Source organism: Poeciliopsis prolifica, unplaced genomic scaffold, assembly GCF_027474105.1.
Source record: "Poeciliopsis prolifica strain line A6 unplaced genomic scaffold, Auburn_PproV2 SCAFFOLD007, whole genome shotgun sequence".
Lineage (NCBI taxonomy): Eukaryota > Metazoa > Chordata > Actinopteri > Cyprinodontiformes > Poeciliidae > Poeciliopsis > Poeciliopsis prolifica.
In genome coordinates this window covers 10,967,001-10,992,485 of record NW_026562382.1, presented here as the reverse complement: position 1 = coordinate 10,992,485, position 25,485 = coordinate 10,967,001, and the positions used below count along the sequence as shown (strand labels likewise).

Sequence of the window (25,485 nt, the reverse complement as noted above, 5' to 3'; positions counted from 1 at the left end):
TTCAGCATGTAATGTTCCTCATTTAAAAGTTAGAATTCATCGTTGGCAGTGAAAATGTTGTGAAGCCAACTTCTATGCATCATCAGAGGAATGAATGAGTGAGTAAGACATCCATCCAGTACATTTAGTGTCGGCCCCTCACTGTGAAAATAATTACATTTGAGATGAGGTATGCATGTGACATTTCAGTAAAAGCATAGAAAACAAAATCATTTACCACTTTCTGAAACATTATTTAGAGATGAGTTTGCTTTACAAATGACAGAACATCTTTTGAGGTTAAACTACTTATGTTTTCTGCAGAAAAAAAAAACTTGGTTTCTTGGTTCAGAATAATGCCATAAACCTCCACTAAATTGAAGTCCCATTCACACAACTCCAGTATTTTTGATATGGGCTAAATTTGGTTTGGGTTTCTAACCCCAGGAATAGTTAAAGCAAGATATCTTCAACTTATCACATGTCATGATATTGCAATATTTATTAGTATTTAGTGGTCACTTCCTTCCCTCGGGACTTGTTTCTACTAGTTTTTCACATAAAGACAGTGAAATTCTTGCCCATTTTGGTTTGCAATAAAGCTATAGTCAGTTAGAGAACGTATTCACATCTATGTGTCTATCTATAAAAAAAGGCATAATTAATAACGTCAGGAGCCATCATTTGAGAAGGAGGGAGCGTAGTGACGTCACCAAATATTAAAACAGGTACGGATCAAGCTCCCATCAAAGCTAAAGCCCAGGCTGCCACGCCAGAACAAGTGGTAAGTATTTATGTATTTATTTTTGGAAAACATCTGTTGGATTATAATTGAAATGAACTTTGTGAAGGAGTAAACAAAAAGAATTGTAATTTGTTATTCTTGTAAAATTTTTGAATTGTGACATTTAAGCGTTTTTTTTTTTTTCTTCTTTAAAAGTAATTAATTATTTTATCTGACAGAAAACACTATCGGACAGGTGTTAGATCATCTGCGTTTGGGTCGAGAGGAAATGGTCCGGTTCCCTTCAACCTGACCCTGGCCACTGTGTTTGTTCTGACCTGGATGTCAGCGGTCCCGCTGCGGGGTCACAAGCCGCCGCAGGTGGACCCGCTGACGGCCCACCGGGCCGACCCGCAGTGCTGGGACTCCTCCTCGGCTCTGCTGCTGGAGATGCGGTCTCCCAGGATAGCCGACACGGTCCCCGCCTTCTGGGACCTGATGGGGACCCTGCGGTCCTCAGAGGACGGGAAACACGCGGCGCTGTTCTGGGACCTGGCCCGGGTCTTTTGGGGGATCTACGTGGAATGCGTGATGTCCAGGAGCCACGGCATGGGGAGGAGACACGTCACCTCTGTGCACTCCCTGATTACTGACAGTAAGTGCGCCCATTTCATTAGTTTTCAGTCAAACGGATCTATAATCTTGCTATAATTTGTATAGTTAAAAAACAACAACAACAAAAGGGGACTAAGCATCAAAACGCCACTGAATTAAATACTTACCCTTTAAAAAAGTAAATATAAAATTTTAAAAAAAATAATTAAATAATATGTATATTTCCGTAGGTCCACTTTAGTCAAAAGAGCTTATAGCAATTAAAACATTAAAGAAGACATAAGGTCACTGGGAGTCAATGATTAGAGCAAAGTACATTATTAAATTAAAAAAAAAATGTATTAATATTTATAATGTAAAATTGTTATATATTTAGAAGTATTACTTTTTCCTGAATATGTTTTTTAATGAAACATGAGTAATACTAAAGATAAATCTCTGATAGGTTTAAGTTAATGTTTTCTGCTTTAGGAAGATGGAAGAAGGTTTATCCTAAAATACTTTTTTTTCTGTGAAATCAGAAGTTTACAAACTCTACATAAAGTTTACTGTTTGCTGCCTTTAAACAATTTGAGATAATGAGAAACTGTTACACTGCTGTTAAATCAATATTTTCAAACTATAAACAGCAGTTTCTGGCCATCATATCTTTCAGTAAAAACAGATTATGTGTTTCACACATGAACATATAGTTTCACTGAAAATGCGCAAAAATGTGTGTATCAAGCACCAGAACAAAAGCAAAAGACATTTTTAAAAATAATGACACTCAAGCTCCAACTTGAGTGTCATTATGCTTGGAGAAAACAATTTGAAGGCCCCATGACAGCCAAGCTTCTGTTATCTTTTCTACCAGGACTTCCTAACATTTGTTAGAATCCATATTGCCCTATGAACGCTGCAGGTTTCCGGTTGCAGAGGAAGCAAAGCATACTTTACCACCACCATGCTACTCTGTCAAAATGTTCTTTTTATTCTTCTTTCACCTGATCCACCCCTGAACTACAGACCTAAGAAACAGAAAAAATGTTTTTAATGCATCACACTTCTACATGCTTCTTTGAACAAAAGGGACATTCACTTTTGATGCCTGCACTAGAAGACATTTGAATTATGAGAATTAAATTAGTTTATTTATTCACAACAAAGTGAAAGAAAACACCATATAGCTTGTGGTTTTGTGGCAGCTGCCAATATGTGCCAACAGCGTCCCTGTAAAATACAATCGAAAAATTGCAAAAGGGCGTTCCGTTGCAGGTTAAGGGGCTAAAAAGAATTCATGTGGTTTAAAATTTTTATACTGGATCACATTACAATCACAGATGTTGATTTTATTGGGATTTTATGTATCACAGGCCATAATATTGCAATATTTATTATTATTAAATTGCAGTCCTTGAGAACTGGGTCCTGCAATGCATCTTCACAGCATGCAGTCAAGTTCTGTAAAAGTCCTGTGCATAACCTAATTATTTGATTGAAGTATTTTTTTAGCAATGACATATTTGAAAGTTGCAAGACAGCCACCGGATTGCAAGGACTGGAGTTTTTCACCTAAATAGATTCTTCCTGCCCATCATAGTCCACAACAACTCTTCAAAGAGACTTGAATGATGTGAGTTATGACAGCATTTAGTTCCCTTTTGGGAGTATGCAAGTTGTTTTAGAATTGAATTGAACTGAATTTAGCACCATGGATCTATCCATCATGCCTAACCAGCCTCTTTCTCCCCACAACATAAAACTTCTCTCACCATGTTTTGCCGTGGAAAAATTTATGACAAATTATAATAATAAAAAGAAGAAATTAAATGGATTTTAATACTTTGACTGCTTCTGAATCAATTCCTGATAACCTTGCAGTCATGTTTGCACACAGGCCATCTGAATTTGAGAATTTGGAAAACCCCATTTTTAATTAGTGTCTTCTGAAAGTGTTTTGTCATAGGAGGAAACTTGAATGGTGCTAGAACGTCTGCAAACAATGATAGGAGTTCCATTTCATTAGGTCTAGTAAAGTTTTGGGACTTACCGGGAGCTACAAATAACATCCTCCCCCACATGATTCACTGTTCTTTCTGGCTTCATTCAACCATTTATGTCGAAAGCACAATTACCCAGACTGAAAATTTCTCTTTAGATACATAATTAAATTGTTTCAGTAAATTTCTTTGTATAAAACCATTTACATGAGAGTGATGCATGCTGCAACTTTCACTCTGTTTGTCCCTTACAGAGTCCTTCAGGTTCAACAGCACGAGAGCAAACTCCTGGACAAAGCTAACAGTCAGAGTGAGACGCAGAGGACATATCACCACACTGAAGACTGAACCCAAATAAAACACAAAATGTCTCTGAGGGTTTCAGCTAGACAGCTTTTGTCTTTATTTGTGATGCCCCTGTCATCAGTTCAAAGAAAATGTTGTATGGATATTGTATGGAGCCAATATTAATATTATCTTTTTACTTTCCTTAATATTGTTACTTTTTTATATGGACAATTAAATATTTAGCTCAAAAATGTAAAACCGAGTTCTTTTTTATGTAAATGTGTGTCTGTGTATATACATTTTGGAGGATTTTTTTATTGGCTAGGAAAAAAATAATATATAAAAAAAATTAAATTTGCGTGTTCAGTTCAGATGTAAAGTTATTTGTTCTTATCAATAAAAAAGTCACGTTTTACCAGGATAATACTGTATATGCATTGAACATTTTTTAGGAAGATTTGTCTGTGTTTTGCTAATTATAGCTTATAATACATTTGAACCAAATCATTTTTATTTTTTATTGAGTATTATGAAAAAAAATCGACATCTGCCTGAAGACGATAAAGTCTGGATGTTCAGTGTTCTGTATAAAACACCACTTTTACAGTGAGGTGAAAATTATTGTTTAAAATTTGGCACACTGATATGACAAAATACAATGTGATACATGACACATGTCAAACACAATTCAGGGGCCAATTACTTTGACTTCATAGTAACAGTCTACATTCCTGGGTCACAATTTAGGGTTAGAGGTGATGTTGGATAGTCTCGCTGCATTACAGTTTTTTGGACAGAGTCGTCAGCAAACTTAAAGAAAATTTTCAAATGATGATGCATATTTTTTTTATATTTTTCAGCAATAGACAGACTTTTATACCAAGTGGTATTAGAGTACTGCAAAACATTCCTTATCATAGAGGTACAAAACACAACAAGGATTTCTTTACTTACTCTAATGCTAATAATGTTTCCAGTTATGTGTCCTTGATGTGAAAAGACTGTGTACAATTTGAGATTAAGTAAAAAAAAAAAAGTGGAGGTACTATTATTGTTGTATTTATGTATTCATTAATTTATTTATGTACTTTTTGTTGTTTTATGTTAGAGCAGCAGGGGGCGCTGTGGGCTTTAAAAGTTCAGAAATTCGCTCAAGGTTTACATTCACTTTCTTCTCAACTTCCGTTGTTGAGCAGGTTCAATATCTCGTATAAGTTCTGACCCATAAGCTCGTATTTCTGTCTCCTTCGTCGGCTCGGAGCTACCACGTTATGCTGAAGTGAACTTTTCCTTCACAAACCAAGAGACAACTCGTCGCCATGGTATGACAGCGTCTTGTTTATCGTCATTACTCTGAGGGTTAATGATACAGCGATGAGTTCAGGCTCGTTTGTTACACGTTATTTTTCTGGTTGGACTTGTAGGTGGTTCCCCACAAGAATATTTAAGAGGAGCCATATTTGAATCGTCCTGGCTCGAGGATATATAGACAGTTTTTTTTAACCAAATTATTTGGAATTAATCACCCATCTTTATTCGTGTTTAAAAACGAGTGAACTTTTCCTATGTAACTGGTTTGGTCGTTTCTTTTCCTCGTATGAGTCACCGGCATGTTTTCGTCTGTAATTAAGGGAGAAGACAGTGACGCATAAATTATTGAGTGAAATAATTTTATTCTTCTCAGTAATTGTGTCACTTTGCATAAAACAATAACATGTTTAGTGTACTGAACTTGGAAGTACATTATTCTGTTTAATCAATCGTACGCTATTTTATGTTGAACTGCCACATATTTGACTTTTAAAACCTTAATATTTCAGATTTTTTAGTTTTATTTTTTTACAGCATACGTAATCATTTTCAAACTTAAACGTTTCAGTCGTTCCCAGGCTTTTAACTCGAGGAAGTTGTGATCATTTCCTTGGCAAATATTGAACCGCATGGTTAGAGAAAGTATAGCTATAACATTTAGATTTTCATTTTCTTTTTATGGGAACAGATTTTTTACAATGACAAAGAATGAATAAACAGAATGAAAGGCATTTATGTTTTACTGGGTGATAAATTTGGACAGATGAACACCAGTGGTCGCCGTGGTGAGATCTGGCTGCTGATTCCCTGCTCTGTCCTATGAGCTGTGTTGTGTCCTCTTTCCTCGAGATTTATAATTCTAGCTGTTTGATCATTTTAAGCCAGTCTGTTTTTTCTTCTTCTTTAATTTAAGAGATTATGTTTGTGCTGGAAGTTGATTAGCACACTTAATATTTTCATGTTGTTTCACTTTCATTTAGCTCTGTGGCGCTTTGTTGAAACACAAATTTTCAACAAAGGCATGTTTAGGCATTTGACTTAAATCCTGTGATTCACAGAATTTGGTTTATTACATAATAGAAAATAGTATAATGCTATGAAGAGTCTGGGGGAGCATTAAAGGAGTACTAAGTGGTAGTCTTGAGTGTTTTCTATGTCTTTAGTGTTTCCTATGTCACATTACAACCACAAACATCGACATATTTTCTGAAACAGGAATATGATTCAATATGAAAATGTTATACAAGTAAAAGACTGAAAGATATGTTGTGCATTTATATTAGCAGTAGAAATGCACTTTAATGTTATTAATTGTTTTTGCTTGAATGCTGGCTCAAGTTTATTCTGAGTGTCTGCAAACACATCATGAATCAAGTGGAGTTAGACCTGGATTTTGATAGAGCTATTCTTTGATTTACAGCATTGCACTGCAATTCAAGCTGCGTATTTAGGGTTGTTTTCTTTGCATCCTTTTTTTTTTTTTTTAGGAGTGCTTTTAGTTTTCAATTAGCTCCATCTTTCCTTCATTCACTCTGACCAGGTTCCTTGTCCCTACTGTAGAACCGCGTTGTTTCACAGTGGGGAATGATGGGGATGATGTTTAATGTCAGTTTTCCATCATGGATGCTGATGAAATCACCTTCTTCCACGTGTTTGCTGTTTATGCCTTATGGTAAGCAGGATTTCAATCTCGGAGGCAGAGACAGCTGTATTTATAGTTCACAGATGGTTGGTGCAATAGATGAGGGTGTCTGAATAAAGAGGGGTGAATAAAAATGCACACCACACATTTCAGGTGTCTTCATTTTACAAATAAATCATTTAAAGTAAAAGACTGTTGCTTTGGGGGTTGAGCAGTCGGCTTGTGAAAGTTTACCTCTGAAAGGCACAAAAAATCCTTAATTGTCTATAATTTCTTTACGCTGTAAAAACTTGACATCTAAAAACTTCTTTTTTTTAATGACAGGAAATGGATTTCCAAAAGGCCCTACTTGAAGTGGGCAAATCCTTGTCCACTGATGAGATGGAAGCACTGTATTTTCTGTGCACCGACATCTTGAGCAGTAAACAAGTCTCTCTGGATGATGCCAGCAATCTCTTCTCCTTACTCATGAAAGAAGACCATCTGTCTGCTGGAAACCCACAGCTCTTGGTGGAGCTTCTCCTCACCATCCAGCGACCCGTTATTTTGAAGAAGATTAAACTTTCTTCGTCCTCACCCAGCACCGTCATCTCACCCTACAGGTAGGCTTTCTTCACTTTTTTTTTTATAACAGTAAAACAAGATTTTGTTATTGGTTCAAGTGGATTTAAGAATTGAACAGAAATCAAAAATGTAAGAGTGCACCGATTGCAGTCTTCTGGCCAATCACCAATCTTTAAAAAGCCTAACCTGCCGATTCCAATTTTGGCTGACACCAGTTTGTTTTTTTTTTCTGAAAAGTTGCAAAATATAGCAAGAAAGTCACCGAGTTGGTAACAGCGGGATGACTATTGTCCACTGCAAATATACAGGCAGGACCTGGTGGGCCCGTCTACATCAGCCAACAGTTGTTTATTATTTTAATTTATTGACTTTAGACCTTTTCTGAGGCAGAAAAGATTTGCGGATAAGATTGGCTTCACATGTAAGTTTTCAGTCAATCAGCGATCTCCCAGAACTAAGGAAATTGACACAAATAAATTGAGGCAGAGATTGATTTAACTATCAAAAAATAACAGAATCAAACAATTACCTATGGCTATGGAAAAATAACTTTTTCTTTTTGTTTGAAATAAATGAAAAATTCTTCAAATTAGGGTTTTGGAAACCTTTTGAGTTTTCAATTGAACAATATATTAGGATCCTGGACAGAAAATGACAAACTAAAAAAAATTATCCACAAACTTTACATTTCTCTTAGAAATAAAATGCCTTATTTTTGTAATACCCACTATGCAAAATTAGGTTTTTTAAATTAAAGAATAACATTTTTTGTTTTAACTTTATTTAAATTTCCTTTAATGTGACATTCATAGTAATATCAATGAAATTTAAAAAATGAAAAATAAAAGAACACATAATTGTAACCAATTGTCAAAATTGTGAGAATATTCCTCACACTATTGTCATTTGTTGTGGAAATATTTTTACCTCAAAATATCTACAAAAAAACTGCTTAAGTTGGTGCTTTTAAATTTCTTGTGCGTTTCCAAATAGTTCTCTAATTTTTAGCTATTTCCACCAAAAGTTAAGAGCCAAAACTAAGTTCTTTCTCAGTCTGGAGATTTTAATCAGGAATGTGTATTATTGGAAAATGTTGATCCTTTTCTACGATCTTGCACAATCACACTTGCTTCAGGAAGCTGCTGTATCGCCTGTCAGAACAAATCACTGAGAAGGAGCTCGGAGAGATGAAGTTTCTGTTAAAGGACATCCCACGAAGAAAACTTGAGCAAAAAGTTGAGTGATTCTTCCTTTGTTCTTAGTGTGTCAAGTGTTGGATGCTTTTCACTCCCAGATGAGGTTCCTCTGCAGCAGAGGCTGTTTTCTTTTATTCTCATCTTCTCCTTTTTAACCCTGGGCCTTTGAAGGCTTGTTGGAAGAAACATCTACAGGGATGTTCAAGAAACCAGAAATTGTTTGAAGCACTTGCACTACAATGCAAGTTTAACTGTAAGCATTCTTTACTCTGCAGACGACACTGGGAGTCTTCCTGGAGATGGAACACATGGCCCTCATAAATGAATCTAGTCTCGAATATCTGGAGACCATATTTAAGTTGGTGTGTCCTGTGCTGAATGAAGAGATTCGTCTCTTTAGGAAAGGTAACCCGTTTACCATCATGGATATCAACCAAATAAGGAACATGACTTGTCTATTTCAAACCCCACACATTAACACTTTAAATATTCCATTACTTAATTAACGTATGGCGTTTGTTATGCATGCAAAGTTTAGGGACTTCACAAACAGTTCTTAAACCCTCTGTCACGGTGGGTGTTACTTTAGACACATTCATCGAGCCAAAAGAAGAGATATTTACTAAATTGCACTTTTATAGAGGAAGGGAAAGAGGAGTTGGACCTCATTCAATGAAAAACGCATCTGTAAATATTTTTACACCATCAAAAGCTTGCTTCAGTTCCCAAAACACAAATTTTTTGGTTTTCTTTCAGAAAACCCTAACTCAGAGTCGTCGCCTTTGACTGTTTCATCAAGCCAGGTAAATCATCTGTTAAAGATTAGACATCTGTTCTTTTGCTACGCTCCAGAATTTTGACACTTAGCTCTCTTAACAAAATGATATATATATTTTTTTCATTTATTAGAACCCGAAACCTTCCGACAGGACTGACTTCCAGGGAGATAAGAGTAAGTCATCTTATCAACTGGTTTATTTTCTAAATTGTTGCCATTACTTACTCATTCTGACACTTTAGTCAACCAAAATTTAGATAATTCTGTTTTTTCTTGCTGCCATTTTCTTAGATAAATGGCAGCAAGGCTCTTGCTAACTAATTTCACATGGCAATTTTGCCTTTTTTTTAACCTTCCTATTTTGATTATAAACCTATTTATTCATTTTTTTTATATTATCAGTTTTTCCGGTGCTACTTTATTAAAACTGATGCATTTTAATTAGTTTTCCTGGACTCTTATCTACAACTATATCCTAGGTATTATCCAAGGTAGAAGACAGGTTTTAACAGTCTTTACTAACATTTACTTCTGTTCCACACTTGTTTCACAAAAGGAGAAATGGTTTCACTGGATACAGGGAATCCGGAAAAGAACAACCCAGAGTCTGAGGAAAATTATGAGGTTTGTACATTTACTGTTCCTTTACCTTCTAAAATAAATGCTCAAGTAAACAGGTTCCTGCTCAATCTAGAAAAGGCTGAAATTTGGTTCAAGTATTTTCTATGTTTATTATTTTATTTCCTGTCCGACAGTCTAAAATGTTACTTTCCTTACTTCCTTTCTCTTTGTCCTTCCATCACTCTCTGGTTCCCTTCTTTCTTGCAGAGGTTTAAATATACCACATAAAAAAATGCTAATTGTTTCACTTCTCTAATTGTTGGTCAGTTACAATAGCCAAAATTATGTATATTTACTGAATGCTGCAATTAGAAAAGCAGTATGTCAGAGATTTATTTATTAAAGTCTTCAAAATCACAAGTTAGCATACAAAATGATTCCTATTTCTTTAAAAAAAATGAGGGAAAGACCAGATGATGAGGTCATGAGGTTAACTGAGAGGAGGCCCGCCTGTGAATGTATTTTAAGAAAACACCTTGAACAGACTGCTTTATTGTTTGGCACGATGGAAAAGTTAAAATAAATGAGTCAAGATATCAGGAAGAGAACGTTAGAGCTGCACCAGTCTGGTTCACCCTTGGGAATAAATTTCCAGGTGCTCAAATGTGCTGCATTTATCTGATCAAATTAGGGGGTGCAGTGATTGGAGTTTTATGGCCAATTACCAATCTTTAAAAAGCCTGACCTTGCCATTTTGGCTCATAAACTTTTTTTATTTAGTTTTTTGTCCAAGAACTGGCTAAGTTGGCAACAATGGGGTGACTGACTACTGTTAACCACAGATGGGCAGATGAAACCTGGTGGGAGGGTCTACCAGTCAGCTCTTTCACTGGAGAGCAAATGGAGACTCTGACTGATTTTGTTTTAGATCTTTGTGGACGTAGATGAAAGTGTTTTTTCATATAAGTGTTGGGTGATCACTTATCTCCCAAAATTAAGGAAGTTGGGGTTGATTTATTGGCTGGACAGTTTTTTTGATTCTTCCTTAATTCAACCACTTATGTGGAAGTAGAGAAGTGATGGAAATGTCCAACCACAACAACGCTTAGGAAGGTGACGTGTGCTGTATCCCAGAAAGGAAAGTGTTTTGGCCCAAAATGCACAGATGAACCGCAGAACAAAAGCCGAAGACGTGTAAATGCGATTGAAGCTGGTAAAATAGTGTCATTATGTGACCTGTACTGACATGGGCTGAAAGGCCACTCGACAAGAAGGAAGATGTTACTCTAAAAGAAACCTAAAAAAGTCAGATTTGGACTGCACAAAGGAACAAATACCTATGTGATCCTATTGGAGACATGAATCTAAAGTGGAACTTTTTGGACAAAATGGCAATCGTTGCATTTGGAAGAAAAATGGGAATGCTTGTACCATCCTAACTGTGACATATGGAAACCCAAAAAATTTGATTAAATGATACCATTCAAATGGAAAGCTACCAAATGTTGTTGAAATGCATGGGAAGTTGTGATTTTGAAGACCTTAAGAAATAAGTCTCTGAATTACTCTTTTTGACATTATTGTGACATTTTACAAATATAAATAATTTAAGTAATTTAAAATGACCTATAACAATAGATGTTTGATCTGATTAAACTTCATACAGTGAGGAAAAAATGTGTTGCATATCTGCTTGTATTTCTGTAATTTGATTCTATTAGTTTTTTTATTTTTATTTTCAAATGTAAAATGTTGTACTTTGCAAAGTGCTTTGAATTTAGTTTTTATTCTTTGTGGATTTCTCCTTGTAGGTTCTGTGTGATTATCCAATGACTGGGAAAAGAGGGATATGTTTGATAGTGGACAACATTGATTTCTCTAAATCGCTCATAACTTTAAACGATAGAGAGGGATCCGAGTTTGACAGAAGTAAGTTTATGTGTGATTACCTTCTAATGAAATCTCTTGTGTCTGATTTTTTTTTTTCCAGACTCTCTGGGAGTAATCACTGTATTTATAACCATTTTCATCTATTTGTTTTTCTTTCAGAGGCTCTGAAAGAAGTATTTGAGTGGTTGGGCTATGAGGTGGAAATACACGAGAACTGTAAAGCGGCTAATATAGAAGAATTGTTTGAACGCATCAGCAAACAGAACCACAGCCAGAATGACAGCCTGGTGGTCTGTATTCTCAGTCATGGCCAGGAGGGTAAAGTGTATGGTGTGGATGGCAAACCTGTTCTGATTAGAAAGCTGACAGAGTTAATCGATGGATGGAATTGCCGGACTTTAATTGGAAAACCCAAGATGTTTTTCATCCAGGCCTGTCAAGGCGAAATGCCACAGTATGGAGTCCAATCAGATGGTATTGAAGACGAAACAACCCACATTTCTGCTGATTCGGAAGTTGCATATCTGAAGAGTCCAATCGTAGCTGACATGCTGGTGGGCATGTCCACGGTTCCTAATTATGTCTCCTTCAGACATAAACTCTGGGGTTCCTGGTATATCCAGTCGTTGTGCAAGAACCTCGTCAAGTTTGTGCCACGGTTAGTAATGCATGTTGACATCTGCTGCTTCTGATTTGGTGGTGGAGAAAACTCACTTGCAAGTGCATCTCAAAAATGTGATTGTGATTCAAAAGTTAATTTATTTTATTAATTTGATTCGAAAGTGAGAATCATAGTTTATCACACACAGCGACATAAAGTGCTTATTTCTGTTGTCTTTTGTAAAGTCTCTAGAAAATAAACATTTAACTTGTTCAATTGAATTATCATTAATGGTGTTAACCACATACAGTATTAGCTCTGATCCAAACTGTTCTTTGAGTACTTTTACTTTTCAAATCTAACTGAAGAATCTCATGTTTTCCCAGGAGAGTTGACCTTGTCACCATTCTCACAATAGTGAACGCTGATGTTGGCAGGATGACTGATGCTAGTCGGTTCAAAAAACAAATGCCTCAACCAGCCTTCTCTTTCCGAAAGAGGTTGGTGTTCCCTGTCCCTGAGAAACCCCCACCCAAAATTGGAGAGAATTCCTGAGAGACACCGGATTTACATTTTTTTTTACATATATGTATTTTTTTTTTCATTTACAATTTTAAATCAGATCCTGAGTTTTGAAGAATTAGGTTTATCCGTTCCTTTGTAGGAATCCCTTTTGAGTTTTAGCTCTTCACATGGTATTGATAAAGTCCTACTTTCAATCTGTTACTCAGACTCTCAATATAACCATTTTATCATATTTAATGTGCTCTTGTAATCAATTTAAATCATACATTTATGTGTCTTTTATTTATAGTCATAGTAATGAATATAAATGTCTTTTTTTTCATTATCATTTACAATACATTCCATGATGTTTTCCAGCAACTTGTTTAAAAATTAACAATATTCAAAGTTTCACAAAAAAGCCAGCATATCAGTGCTTCAACCTTATTCTTTTGTTTTCTATTTGTTCTTGACAAGATCTTGTTGTTGCATTTTTTTATAAACTTTAGCTCCAAAGTGTGATTGGAGTTCCCAACTCAAATGTTTACACAATTATAGACATGATTTATTCTGACATAAATGCTCTTGATCATTTAATACACTTTTTCAAGAGATATATTAGTAGACAGGTGCCTTATTATGACACTTCATTTGAATTATAAATGGCTATGTAAATAATTCTAAATCATCTGTTGTACAATAAAAGAACTGAGTTAAATGAATGTGAAATTATGAAATAAAATGATCCCAAAGAAAGAAAGTACTTTTTGGTGTCCATTAAAAAAAAGAAACTATAACAGCTATTATAAGGCCAGGCTTTTGTGATGTGGAAACTGAAACCTGGGCTTACCTGAGTTAATTCTTTTTCTGATTGTCTGCTGAATTTTCCACAAACAAAAAGCATCTCCGTTCATGACTAGCATGATTGTAAAGACCTAGTGGGATTTTCCCAAGGTTTGCATATTTTGCATGTCTTCCAACAAAATTTGAGGAAATGTGGTTATGCGACACCAACAAAAGCAAGTCTCTACCTGCAGGGGGCGACAGGCATTTTCCAAATCGTTTTGTGGTTGCAGTTGACCCGGATGTTGATAGGATTTGTATTTTTTTTTCTCCTCTGCTGTGAAACCTCCTTAGTTGACAGCTTTTATGACCTGGCAGTTTAACTAGTGATGTTACGAAAATAAACAAAACACAAATGTGTAAGAAACAGCAGAGGGACCTTTAGGTTGTAGTTTCTCCTACAACGTCGCTGCGCTGGCCCTTTAAGAAAGCCGGGGATCAAAGAGGTAGCGTCAGAAAGCCGCATCTTTTTTCGGCCTCAATGCAATTTTAGTCGTTTTAGTATACATACATTTTTCCATGTAATTCCAATTAAATCCTGAAGCGTGCATGCATGTGAGTTACAGTTATTATTGTACTTTTGAAAATGTCCTAAATATATTACGTTAGGCTCCTCTCCTGGAAAACATGTTATTAGTTTTTCTGTGACGTTTTCTATATTCTGGTTGTCTGTCGCGTTGTCCAGGCGCAGGTCACCGAGTAAAATTGAATCAAATGCGTGTGAGGGCGTCACTATTTTCAACAAGCCCTAAAATACTCCTAACTCTACTGCCATCGTCAAAAACCAAAGATTTCCCTCATCATCTCTCCACCTGGACATCTCGCTGCGGAGCTGTGTTTCTTTAGCAATGACTTTATCTGTTTTTCTAATGGTTATTTAGATGCAAAGCGACGACGGCTGCAGGTTTTTCTTTGGAGGAAACTGCTGCAGACAATAAATCTTCCTGCTAATTAAATGGTGGCGGGATTTCAGCTCGACACTTAACAGCTTAGCTTATGAAATTCTTAGGATGTAAGAAGCTGTTAGCTGATCATTTTCAGCAAATAATACAAATAGTAGCATTTTTCTTTCTCCTCAAGTGTGGGTTATAATGAGACTTTTCGCAATCAAGTATTTGGATGTGATGACTTTGTGCAGGGGCCTTAATCATAATGTGACATGTCAGATTAAAAAAGTACAGGTGAATCCTATTTGTAATTCTGTTTCACAGTCCTTCTGATAGCAGAACAAGCTTATACCATAAACATGTCTGAACAAGCATATCAGGCACCAGCTGCTCCTGACAGAAGGTGAGTGTTTTATTTATTTTTTCTTACTTTTAAACATGAACTTGTCTTACAAATTCAAAAGATCTAGGTTCTCATTTCAACCTAGTTTCTATGTTCGACTGTTTTCCTGCAAAGCTGTTACCTTGTGTATAAATAGTGTTTTGGAGAATGAGAGAGAGATGCAGATGTGGCAGATCCTGATAAGCAGGCAGCAACCAAACCAAGCAGCTGCACCTGCAGAAGGCCTCTCTCCAAACCCTGCATGGAACAACAGAGAAACGAAATAGGCATAACATTGCCAAATCCCTCTCATGTGTAATAAGAAAATGGCGAGAAACATCACTAAGCAATATAGAAGAGCGGTATTAGGTTTTAAATCAGTTTCATATCATAAAACAAGACAACTGAGCTCTGCCGATGAATGCTTCTTCATATAATTTCATTTCTTGTAAAGTCAAAGCCAATGATTTTTGTTTTCACGTTGAACAGCCTGAGCACACCGGAACCACAGAGGACGGGCTCCTGGAAGACACCCATACAAATCTTGTATGAACATGGAGTCGTTAGTGGTGATCTCCCCGTGTTTGTGATGGAGAAAGCAGAAGGAGAGGCTCATCAGCCCAGCTTCGTCTTCAGCGTGACAATAGGAGGCGTTAAATGTGCAGGTGTGCAGAAATAAGCTCTTACAGTGTCTCTGCATTGTAAATGTAGCCACACGGACTTGTACAAGTTGGGATTTAATGTCATATAATGTCTAATTGTGAGGAAAATAAAAGCATTGTTTTTAAGCTGATGCTGCAATTAGACCTTCTGGTTTTCAAAGTTAGGTCTGCACTTTCTATTAGTTTTTTTTTTTAATTAATCTTTTTTTTTCCAAGTTAATGATGCAAACAACAATCAAGAACTAGGCCACATACTTTACATCATATTTTCCTTGTGGTTCTTGGGCATCAAAATAAAGTATTTAAATCCAGCATATTTAAATTAAGATATCCTGGATCACAAATTTCGCTGTTAAGAATCAGTATTTATTACAGAATAATCCAGTGCAGTATTATATTTTTATATATTTTTTTATTTTAAATCATGAAACTTATAGAAAACTGAAACTGTATTGTAAATGTTTATCGTAACTTAACCTATAAGGGACATTATGTGAAACTGTGTTTATAAATCTGTTCAGTCATTTGAGAAATGTAATAAATGTTTCTGCTATTACAGGTCAGGGACCCAGTAAAAAGGCAGCTAAGCAACAGGCTGCAGAGGCCGCACTGAAAATTTTGAACATCGACTCTGAAAGTGGGTGAGTAGAGCCTGACAAACCGTGAACTAATTGATATTTATCTAAAGAATAAAGAGCTTTCCTATTGAAGTAAACTTAAGAATAAATGGAAATTAAACATGCTTACTAGGTCTAAAATATGGGAAAATAAAAGATTATTCTTTGCAAAATGTTTTGAAGTAAAATAAAGATAAGTATGCTTGAATTGCGTTTTTACTGACTCATCTACAAACTATTAAACTGAGAACATTATTTTTCATCTATAGGCTGTCGGATTTGTGGTTTTACAGAAAGTCTCAACACTTAATTTTCAAATCTGGTTTGTAAAACTCTTGAAAATAAATTAATCTCTTACCACTGTAGATGATTCTCAGATTTAAAAATGTTGGTCAAATCAAACCTTCAATTTCAGTCCATTTATAAACTCATCAGCACTATAATTAATAAAAGTGATTCTATGGGGTGTTAATTCGTCAGACCGATGTCATGATGTCTACGATGTTGCGTCCAACAGGGCCATTTCTGGGAGGTCCAACACTAATGGCATCATAGTAGCAGAACCAAACAACCCCGTGGGCCTGCTGCAGGTGTGCCGCCATTCTGCTCTTCAAAAGTCAGCTCCATGTTTACTGAGCTTCAAGATCTTTAATTGTTCAGTTAAGACATCATGTGGAGCTGGCAGCATCGTTGCCTTATTTGCAGCCCTGATGAAACTAAAAATTAGTCAAACTGAAGAAGTGATGCTCCCAGAATTTTTTTTTTTCCTGTTTGACATGTGGAGCTTAGTTAAAGTTTGTAACAGCATGAATATTTTTGGCTTCACCTATCAGAAATCTCTTTATTTGACCTTTTTATGTGGGAAATGCAACAAACAATCTCCATGTTACATTTTTTTTTTTTGTTTCAGGCCCTGGCGTTGCAGAGAAGATGGCGTGTTCCTGAATACATTATTTTAACAGAGAGCGGGCCGCCACACCGAAAAGAGTTCACAGTAATCTGTAGACTGGAGTCGCTGACCGAACAGGGTGTGCTGTTTTTTCTGTAATTTATTTCTATTCCAAACACAACTTAACTTTCTTTTTTTCTTTCATTTGTTTGATGGGATTCTTCTGAGGCTTAGTTTTTTTTTTTTTTGTTGTTGCAGGGGTTGGAAACACCAAAAAAGCAGCAAAAAAGGAAGCAGCAGAGAAAATGGTGGTGAAGCTTCAGAGTTTGTCAGGATCCTCTGAGATCACATGGGTCTGCAATACATTTTTATATTATTTGTTTTGACTTTCTGCCATACTTTTTTTTTGTTGTTGTTGAAATTGAAACCGATTTAAACTTTTTTTTGGACTTCCATCTTTTTAGACTCCTAATCCAAGTACTTGCTTTGAGAACATCAGGAACTCCACAGCAGAGAGGATCTCTCTACTCAGGAGAAATCCTCTGAGCATTCCCAACACTGACTACATTCAGATGCTGCTTGATCTCTCCAAAGAGCAAGGCTTTGAGGTCACATACTTTGACATAGGTGAGATACCCACATCTCACCTGGTCTATAAGAAAATGTGTTTAATTTTCTTCCATCTCTATCCCATCCCCACTGACTGTTCCAACCAGAATACAAAAGTTATAATTGTATGTTTTCCTAGAGTAAAAGGTTTTTTATTCTAGGAGTTCTTGAAGATGGAAAATCTACTCTTCCTCTCTTCATTATGTCTTTCCCTCCTGTCTTCCTTTCTTAGTTAAATGCATTGGAGTTTGTGGTCAGGTGTCTCTAAATTTGAAAAAAGTTAACATATATGATTACCTTGACATGCCTTTGTGCATACAGTTTGATTCCAGGTAACATCTGTTGGCTCCTGACAATAGAAGACACATCAGCTCTCCTTTTTAAACGTGTTGGTGTTTTGCAGATGAGCTGACGGTGAACGGTCAGTACCAGTGCCTGGCAGAGCTGTCCACCTCCCCCGTCACCGTGTGCCATGGCACCGGCATCTCCTGCAGCAACGCCCACAACGACGCGGCGCACAGCGCCCTCCAGTACATGAAGATCATGGCTTCCAGCAAATGAAAATCCCAACTTGCACCAACAGATTCTCCACCAGACCCCATCATATGCACTCATCTGTGTCAAAGAGCAGCTCTGTTTGAGCTCTGATCTCAACTCTTAGCATAAGCAGGTTTTTCATGGTGCTTTTAAGAGGCTTCAACTATTCAGAGTATTTAAGCAAATGTTAAGTAAGAGCAACAAATTAGCTTTTTAACTTATCTTGAAGCAATCATGCTTTGTTCATTTAGATTTCACACTGCTGGCTTGGCTCTTTCACTTGATTTACAGTCAGGAGGGAAGTTACTTCAGTTACCAGTTAGGTTTGTTTGTTTTTTAACTGTTATCACAAAAAATTGTATATCAGGAGAAGAAACAGTTTGACTGTTAGGAATGTTTCCATTTAGATCCATCCCAGAAATTCAGCTTGTAAACAGTGGATCCAGAAAGTGTTCACAGTCCTTCACTTTCTCTGCATCTTGTTTTAATCTCTTTCCTCAAAATCCTCCGCCCTTCTCCCCCGACCGCTCAGTTCAACGGGCCAACCAGCTCCAGTTTGAGTCCTTCTACCATTTACCAGTGATGGAGACCAATGAGGTCATTGGGACCTTCGCCAGATCTGAGTCTCAATACAATTCTTTTGATTTCATTCTTTGTTTTTGACCTCTGATCTGCACTATTAACAGTGGAACCATATGTAGATGCATGTGCCTTTCAAAATCAACTGTATTCACCACAGGTGAACTCCATGTTAGCTGCAGTCATCTGAATTTTGAGCTTCATAGCAAAGGCTGTGAAAACTTACATAAATGGGACTTTTCCATCGCCTTTTTTTTCAGTAAATTTACACAAATCAATTTGTTTTTTCAATATTGTCATAAAATGGCATATTTGTGTGTAGAGATTAATTTAAGATAATTTAGAATAATGCTCTAATGTATTAAAATGTGTGGAAAGTGCAGCTCTGTGAATACTTTCTGGACATTTTGTCAGAAATGCTCCCTTGAATGCGGTGTGTTCTTAAAACAGCTACTTTCATACTCTCCCATGGTGCAGCTAAATGTATAGATGTGATCCTCTTAACTACACTTCCAACCTGTGTCAGACCGGATTCTCGGTTTGTTTTGAAACCAGCAAATAAACCCAATCAACTCCTGAATTATGGCTGCTGTTTGCTCACCGTCCGGCTGATGGTTGTTGCAGTTATTGGTGGAGCTATTTCTCCGAGGAGCTGTCCATCAGGCTCAGTTAAGATTACTTCAGTTATTTCTATTTACTAAATGCCACAATGATGACACGCAAAAATAAAATTCTCTTATCAGTTTCTTCATGTTCAGAAGTTCACATGCACTTTTTTAGTTCTTGGAAGAATTGCTTGCTGCTGAAATGTGCAATACCTGGAAACTTGCCTTGCCTCAATTAGCATTTTTTTCCCCTTTCATCTTGACTGAAAGCATTCTGATGTTCAGCTTTGCCCCCAAACCCTCGTCCACGACTGCAGTTCCTCCAGGATGTAAAAAAAAACACTGACTCCTGTTTGTCGTTTGCCATTTTATTAGAACAAGCACTATGCAGCAGCAGTGTACAGTGTCCATGGAAAGATATGTACTTAGTTAAAATTGCACTTTAGAAGGTATCCACAAGGGAGTAGATCTGAATAAAACCAAGCTGACTTTAGTGCTTTGTGATCCGTGTCAGTCCACAAGGAGGATTGGGTCCAAGTTAGAAAATAATAACCTTTCTTTGTAAGGCATCAAAGACATTCATTGGCAAGCGAAAGTTGTCTAGACATGCAGGTGGAGCGATGGATGTAGAAAGCTTCAGGTCATCTTTTATTTATTTATTTTTATCTCTCCTGATTTTATGATACAAGGCCTACGAGAAGTACTGTTTTGAGCTGCTGGGACTCGATCACTGAAGCCGGTGGAGGAAAGGAAATCGGCTTCAGAGGTGAGGAACGTCTTTAACCCGCCAGCGTGACGCAGGCAGAACAAAAATACATTAAATCTAAACTACTCTGTCCAGAGGGAAAGCCTCGGTGTGTGTAATCGTCTGCGGGTAGATGGAAAGTGTGACTTTCTTTAATGGCATATCTTCTTCTTGGCGTGGTGTTCCTGTCAGGTGTGTGTGTGTGTGTGACGCATTGAGAAATGCATTAAGGCACAGCAAGTGAAACTGAAGAGTTTCAGCGTTGAGATTGTGATCCAGAATTTTTTTTCTTCCTTCTTTTAAATAGAGAATCACACAGATGCAAAGCAGACCTACTTTTTTTGGTTTTTAAACTTCACTCTGGCTTTATATATTTTCCTCTCTCACCCTCCAGTCCAGAACTATAGGAAGCAGTTCATATGTAGGACAGTGTGAGAGTACTCAAATGTGTTAGAGGGTTATCGTAAAAGGGCATCATATTAGTCTGAAGAACAAAATGAAAAATCGGGAGCTATTCAAAACCTTAAAGCTTCTCTGTTTTGCAGTAAATATACAAACTTTATATAACTTTCTTTTTTTCTTATTTTTTGCAGAAGCAAAAGACGTAGCAGTAAGTTTTCTGGAGAATCCAACATGAATCTGGTTTTAAAAAAACTAAAAGAAAAATTAGCCTCCTGTTCTTTTACATGGCAACCTCTAGGTGTCGCCGCTGCCTCAGATTTAAAATGATAGCTTTAATAACTTATTAGAAGGGTTGGTATTTTGTTATCAAGAAAATTAATGAAAATATGAAAAAAAATTGAAATTAAAGTGATTTGCATGTTAAAAGACTTTTCCCAATTTCTACCGCACTTTTGCTTCATCTTTTCTCACGCTGACACTGCGAAACATTTACACTGCCTCTCCAAATTATTCACAAATTTATTTCACATATTTTTGCAGCCACAAAACGCAATGGGTTTCTAATGAGATCGCATGTGATAGACCAACACAGTGTGAAGTAGGAGTATAAAGACGCTGTTTACAGTTTCTACAGATGTATATCTGAAAAGTGAGGCATGTAAATATATCCAGCCCCTTGTACTATGAAGCATCCTTATTAGCAATCCAATATAGGCGAAGATAAATTCCTAAAGGCAGCGAATGATTTGACACAGGGGTATTCATGGGTTAGAGTGGCCCTGTCAAAGTCCAGATCTAAATCCAAATGAGAATCTGAAGCAAGATTTGAAATATTTCAGTGTCTAGATGTACAAAAATGTTGGAGACATATCCCAAAAGACATGCAAGGGTTACTGCATAAGAACATTTTACATTTTTATTTGCATAAGCATATGCTTGTTTCCTTTTCCTTCCACTTCACAGCTATGCTCCACTATCATCTAAAATCCCAACAAAACACATTTAGGTTTTGCGGTTGTGACAAAATGTGAAGGAGTTTGTGAAAATAAATACCCTTGCAGGGCACCATCTGCACACAGGAAAAATTCATTTCCAATGTAATCTTGCTGCACATACTGATCCTAAACAAGTCTTTGAGGTTTTGTGTAATTTAGAAGAGTTGATTTTATGGAAAATAATAAATAATGCCAACTATTCACCGTCTCTTCTATTTATATTCTGACGCAACCTACATGTTTTACTCCTGTAAATGTGTTAGTGATGTGATCTCTTGCCACTGTTCCTGTTAACCTTGCATGAGTCGATTCCCCAGAGAAGATTCTGCCACCTAACAGATTCATTAGTATTAAAAAACAAAAATAAATAAAATCTGCCAATTCAAATAATTCTTTCACACAAGATATTCTTTTTTTTTTTTAATAAAAAAATACGTCTTTTTTTTTTTCTCTACAATATTTGATGATGTAGTAAATACGGCTTTATGCCAGTGAAAGCTGCTCTCTAAGCATGCACATATTGGTAGGTATTCAAAACGTCTACTCCATAGACTAGTCTAAGCCAAACTGCTGTCTGGAAACGAAATGGCTTCAACTAAAAGGCGCCTAATCCTTTGACTCGTATGGGGGTCTTTTTAAGGCAAGGACAAACTGGGAAAGTCAGAAGAGCTGAGGAGAGATCTACGTAGTAGTGACGACCCAGCTTTGACAAGCAGGATGAGGATGTTTCCACGGATGGGTGACCATGTCGCAGCCCCTCGACGTTCTCAGCTCCGCACTCCTTCTTGTCCATGCACACATTTGTTGCTGAGTGTTCCTGTCCGACACCCTGCGGTGCATAGGTAAGAGCTTCCCGGTCCGCAGCGATGGAGGCGGAGCTCCGTGTGCTACCACAGGCTGACGGTGGGCTCCATGTTGATGAAGCCGGGGTTTTTGCGGAGCTCCCAGTACATGTTGTTGGAGACCCACCTCTCCCTGTGGTTGGCATCCACCACCTTTCTGCACAAAATGGGAAAAATGATGCAGGATTTTTAGCTTTTTTTTTATATAAGAGAATATTTTCCTGATGATTTCCTCAACATTTCTTATCCTAAAAACTGCTTGTACAGCTCTTAGCAGCAATTACTGCCATGTTTGCAATAACTTGCAATCTGAATACTTTTACGCATCAGCGCATGATGATTGCTGCCGTTACAATCACCATGGCACCCTGAGCTGAAACGTGGGACTCAGCAGGTGAACGTGGGATAATTATCTGCTTCTCTCTCCTGTCTACACACTTTGATTCAGCTTGAGCATCTAGGCAACAAGAAAAAAATCAGGTCTTTGTAGAACTGCCACAAGTTTCATCTGCTTATTGCGTTTTCTATTTTAAATTCAATAAACTGACTTCGATCTAAGGTGATGCTTTATAAGAAGAGTGATGGTTCCTCGGTTATGCTTTTACCTAAAACAGCAGGTCTTGATCGTCTTAGATCATTCATAAGACACTAAAACCAGAAAATTACACAGCCCCTAAACTCTATTTTATTTTAATTATCTCTCTTTCTAATTATTTAATAATGCCTCTTGCAGCTCCTCCGCAACCCTGCTAGGATAAGTGGGAATAGATGACGATTTATCATTTTTATGCAAATTTTGAGATGAAAATGATGGTTATGTTGCTAATTTCTTTTATGAATTGAGGTTCTAATGATGAAGCTGAGCTCCCACTAGTTACTGCAGCAACATAACATCAAATACAAGATTCAGATCGTCTATATATCCAACATGAGTCACTGTGAGAAAAGGTTTGGTAAAGTTTGCTCTATAAACTTACAAGTTTAGAATAAAAAAATGTTCTTTGTGCAGTAATTCTGTTTTTAGCTGAGTCTCTTTGCTGGACAGAAATTGACTGTGTGATTAATCGAACAACAGCTGACAAAAACTTTCTGTACTCCCCTATTTTTTCTATTTATAGGTAATACTCTTGGCTGAGGGCTTCTTGGTTTGGCTGTACATCTTTGCTGGACTAAAGGAATTGGTGCAGCTCCTGAAACTTTCTGTGCCCTCCATCATTCCAGAGAAGGTGCAATCCTGATGCTTTTCTTGTGTTTTTTCTTGTTTCCTCCGTTCCCTCTGAACCTCTCTGTGCGTGAAACAGACGGCTCCTCAAGCCCAGCCTGGTTCTGCTGATGTTTTTTCTTCAATTAAAAGGGGACGGTTTCTCTCCAGAGGACGGATTGCAGCAACAATCAGATGCAACTGATTGACTGATACCAGCTGGTGCAACATGTTTAACTGTATTTGTCAATGATGTGTAATAAATTGGTTTAAATTATACTCTGAGATGATATTCATTGAGATCTTACGCTACATATCAAACTTTGTATCACTTTGTGTTGTAGGTTTCTGCATAAGTCATGTTTGTAATTGTTTAAAATGCTTCAGTGAACAGTCATGCATCACACGGGAGGCACTTCTGTGATACGTTTTACAGGCTGAGTCTTTGGGATTACAAAGTCAATAAAATCAGTATCATCTGGGTGAAAAGATGTGTTTTCAACATGAGGCTTGCCCTTACTTAAAGAAGCGCGGCTCATGTTTGATGTTGTTCTCCTCATTCCACTTCCTCCTGGTTCTCTGGGCGTCTTCGATGCGCTGCTTCTCAGAAGAGGCCATCTCCACGTTTCCTTCCTCCAGATATCTGTGGCAGCAAAAAGACAGATAGCAAATCTGTCTTTACTAACTTTGCAAATCCAAACTAAAGTTTTGCCCCATTCTTCTTTCCAAAATAGCTGAAGCTCAGTCAGACTGGAGTTTATCTTTATATAATTTTTGAAGCCATATCAGTCATTTCAAATCCTAAATGGATTTAAGTGTAGATCCCGCAGCATGATTATGCCACTGCCTTGCTTCATCATGTGGATGATGATTTTTAGGAGTAAGTACTCTATCACTCTATCTATAGCATGCGGGAGAAAATTATTAAATTGCAGCATCACCTGAACAGAGATTCTTCTTCATTGTTTTGAAACTTCATGGTTTTCTTTCTATAGCAGCTTTTGCCTTGACTCTCTCACACATCCAAGGTGTTATTCATGCGTGTTTTCTGACAAACCTACTGGGTCTTTATAGCACAGCTTTATTTATACACACAGCTGGACCAGACCACTTCTGAAGACGATATGTGAGCACAATTAAATGGCACTTTGTGTTGGTCTGTTGCATAAAATCCCAATAACTTAAATTGGGATTTTGAGGTCGTAATATGAGAAAAACGGGGAATTGCTATGCATACTTTTGCAAGACATCATTGATCTAAACATTTTTCTTTAGCTGAGAAAGGCTATCGGGGGTCTGTACCTTTGATCGGGCCTGAATCGAGCATCTGTCCGCGGCAGGGCGTCTTTCAGCTCGGGGCACAGCTCATTCAGTTCGATAGCAAATCTGGTGAAGCCATAGTACAGCTCGTAGTCTGTCGGCATGGAGCCTGAGGAGAAAAAGCAATTTGGGTTCCTTTTAGCTCAAAGATCCGGACGCGAGGGGCTTTTTATGCAGCCAGTATTAGTTGAGGTCCAGCTGTGTGTGAAAGGATGGTACCCGGTCTCCAGACGCATTTGGCAGATGGAGGGACGCCGCAGTAAAGACCTTCGTGCCATTTCCCAAAAAGCCTGTGGATCACTTTTCCCTCTTGGTCCATCACGAATCCCTGGACCTCGTTTACGTTGGAGCTCCAGTAATTTCCCTACGAGAAACAGTCTCTGATAAATCAGCGAATAAAATAAAATCAGATGCTTACAATGTCATAAATATATACATATATATTTTTTACCTTGACAAAGGTAAGTTTGCAAAGACAAGCGCTGCTCTTTGTGTTTCTGATGGTAATCTCCCCGTAATGTTCGATCCACCGCCGTCCACTGAGGATGTTGTGCACACAGGTTGTGACTTTATTCCATTCATAATTATCTCCAAACCTGCAAATAAACACACGCAGCTGACACAACCAAACAGAAACATTTGAAATTCACAGCATTACTCTTTTTCTGGGATAAGAACAAATGAGTCAGAAGTTTACATACACTTATGATTGGCATGAATTTCAGATTTCTTTCA

At 37.2% G+C, this 25,485-nt stretch overlaps 4 protein-coding genes across 6 annotated transcripts in view; 3 read left to right on the top strand and 1 right to left on the bottom strand.

Annotated features, from left to right (window-relative positions):
- Positions 1-1,045: 1,045 nt before the first annotated feature.
- On the top strand, positions 1,046-3,687 carry LOC129361218 (protein FAM237A-like). The gene is made up of 2 exons (XM_055031961.1): positions 1,046-1,358; positions 3,555-3,687. The coding sequence occupies exons 1-2, from the start codon at positions 1,046-1,048 to the stop codon at positions 3,656-3,658; spliced, it is 417 nt and encodes a 138-aa protein (XP_054887936.1). The 3' UTR covers positions 3,659-3,687.
- Positions 3,688-4,768: 1,081 nt separating this feature from the next.
- Positions 4,769-13,380, top strand: casp10 (caspase 10, apoptosis-related cysteine peptidase). The gene is made up of 10 exons (XM_055031308.1): positions 4,769-4,910; positions 6,866-7,143; positions 8,241-8,340; positions 8,577-8,706; positions 9,058-9,104; positions 9,211-9,253; positions 9,636-9,703; positions 11,452-11,569; positions 11,690-12,188; positions 12,518-13,380. The coding sequence occupies exons 1-10, from the start codon at positions 4,908-4,910 to the stop codon at positions 12,684-12,686; spliced, it is 1,455 nt and encodes a 484-aa protein (XP_054887283.1). The 5' UTR covers positions 4,769-4,907; the 3' UTR covers positions 12,687-13,380.
- A 367-nt stretch (positions 13,381-13,747) lies between these two features.
- On the top strand, positions 13,748-19,391 carry prkra (protein kinase, interferon-inducible double stranded RNA dependent activator). 2 transcript variants are annotated; one of them, XM_055031657.1, is made up of 9 exons: positions 13,748-13,924; positions 14,690-14,768; positions 15,237-15,412; positions 15,969-16,050; positions 16,544-16,616; positions 16,937-17,054; positions 17,174-17,268; positions 17,380-17,542; positions 17,928-19,391. In XM_055031657.1, the coding sequence occupies exons 2-9, from the start codon at positions 14,725-14,727 to the stop codon at positions 18,083-18,085; spliced, it is 909 nt and encodes a 302-aa protein (XP_054887632.1). In that variant the 5' UTR covers positions 13,748-13,924; positions 14,690-14,724; the 3' UTR covers positions 18,086-19,391. The 2 variants fall into 2 exon arrangements, with proteins under 2 accessions (XP_054887632.1, XP_054887633.1); XM_055031658.1 differs by lacking the exon at positions 13,748-13,924 and adding an exon at positions 13,933-14,033.
- Positions 19,392-19,597: 206 nt separating this feature from the next.
- osbpl6 (oxysterol binding protein-like 6) overlaps positions 19,598-25,485 on the bottom strand; it is a 38,775-nt gene continuing 32,887 nt past the window's right edge. For both annotated transcript variants that reach the window (XM_055031655.1, XM_055031656.1), the window contains 5 exons: positions 25,202-25,346; positions 24,970-25,114; positions 24,733-24,859; positions 23,951-24,073; positions 19,598-22,386 (listed from right to left, as the gene is read on the bottom strand). In XM_055031655.1, the coding sequence (XP_054887630.1) occupies positions 22,275-22,386; positions 23,951-24,073; positions 24,733-24,859; positions 24,970-25,114; positions 25,202-25,346 (652 nt within the window). In that variant the 3' untranslated portion in view covers positions 19,598-22,274. The remainder of the gene's footprint in view (positions 22,387-23,950; positions 24,074-24,732; positions 24,860-24,969; positions 25,115-25,201; positions 25,347-25,485) is intronic.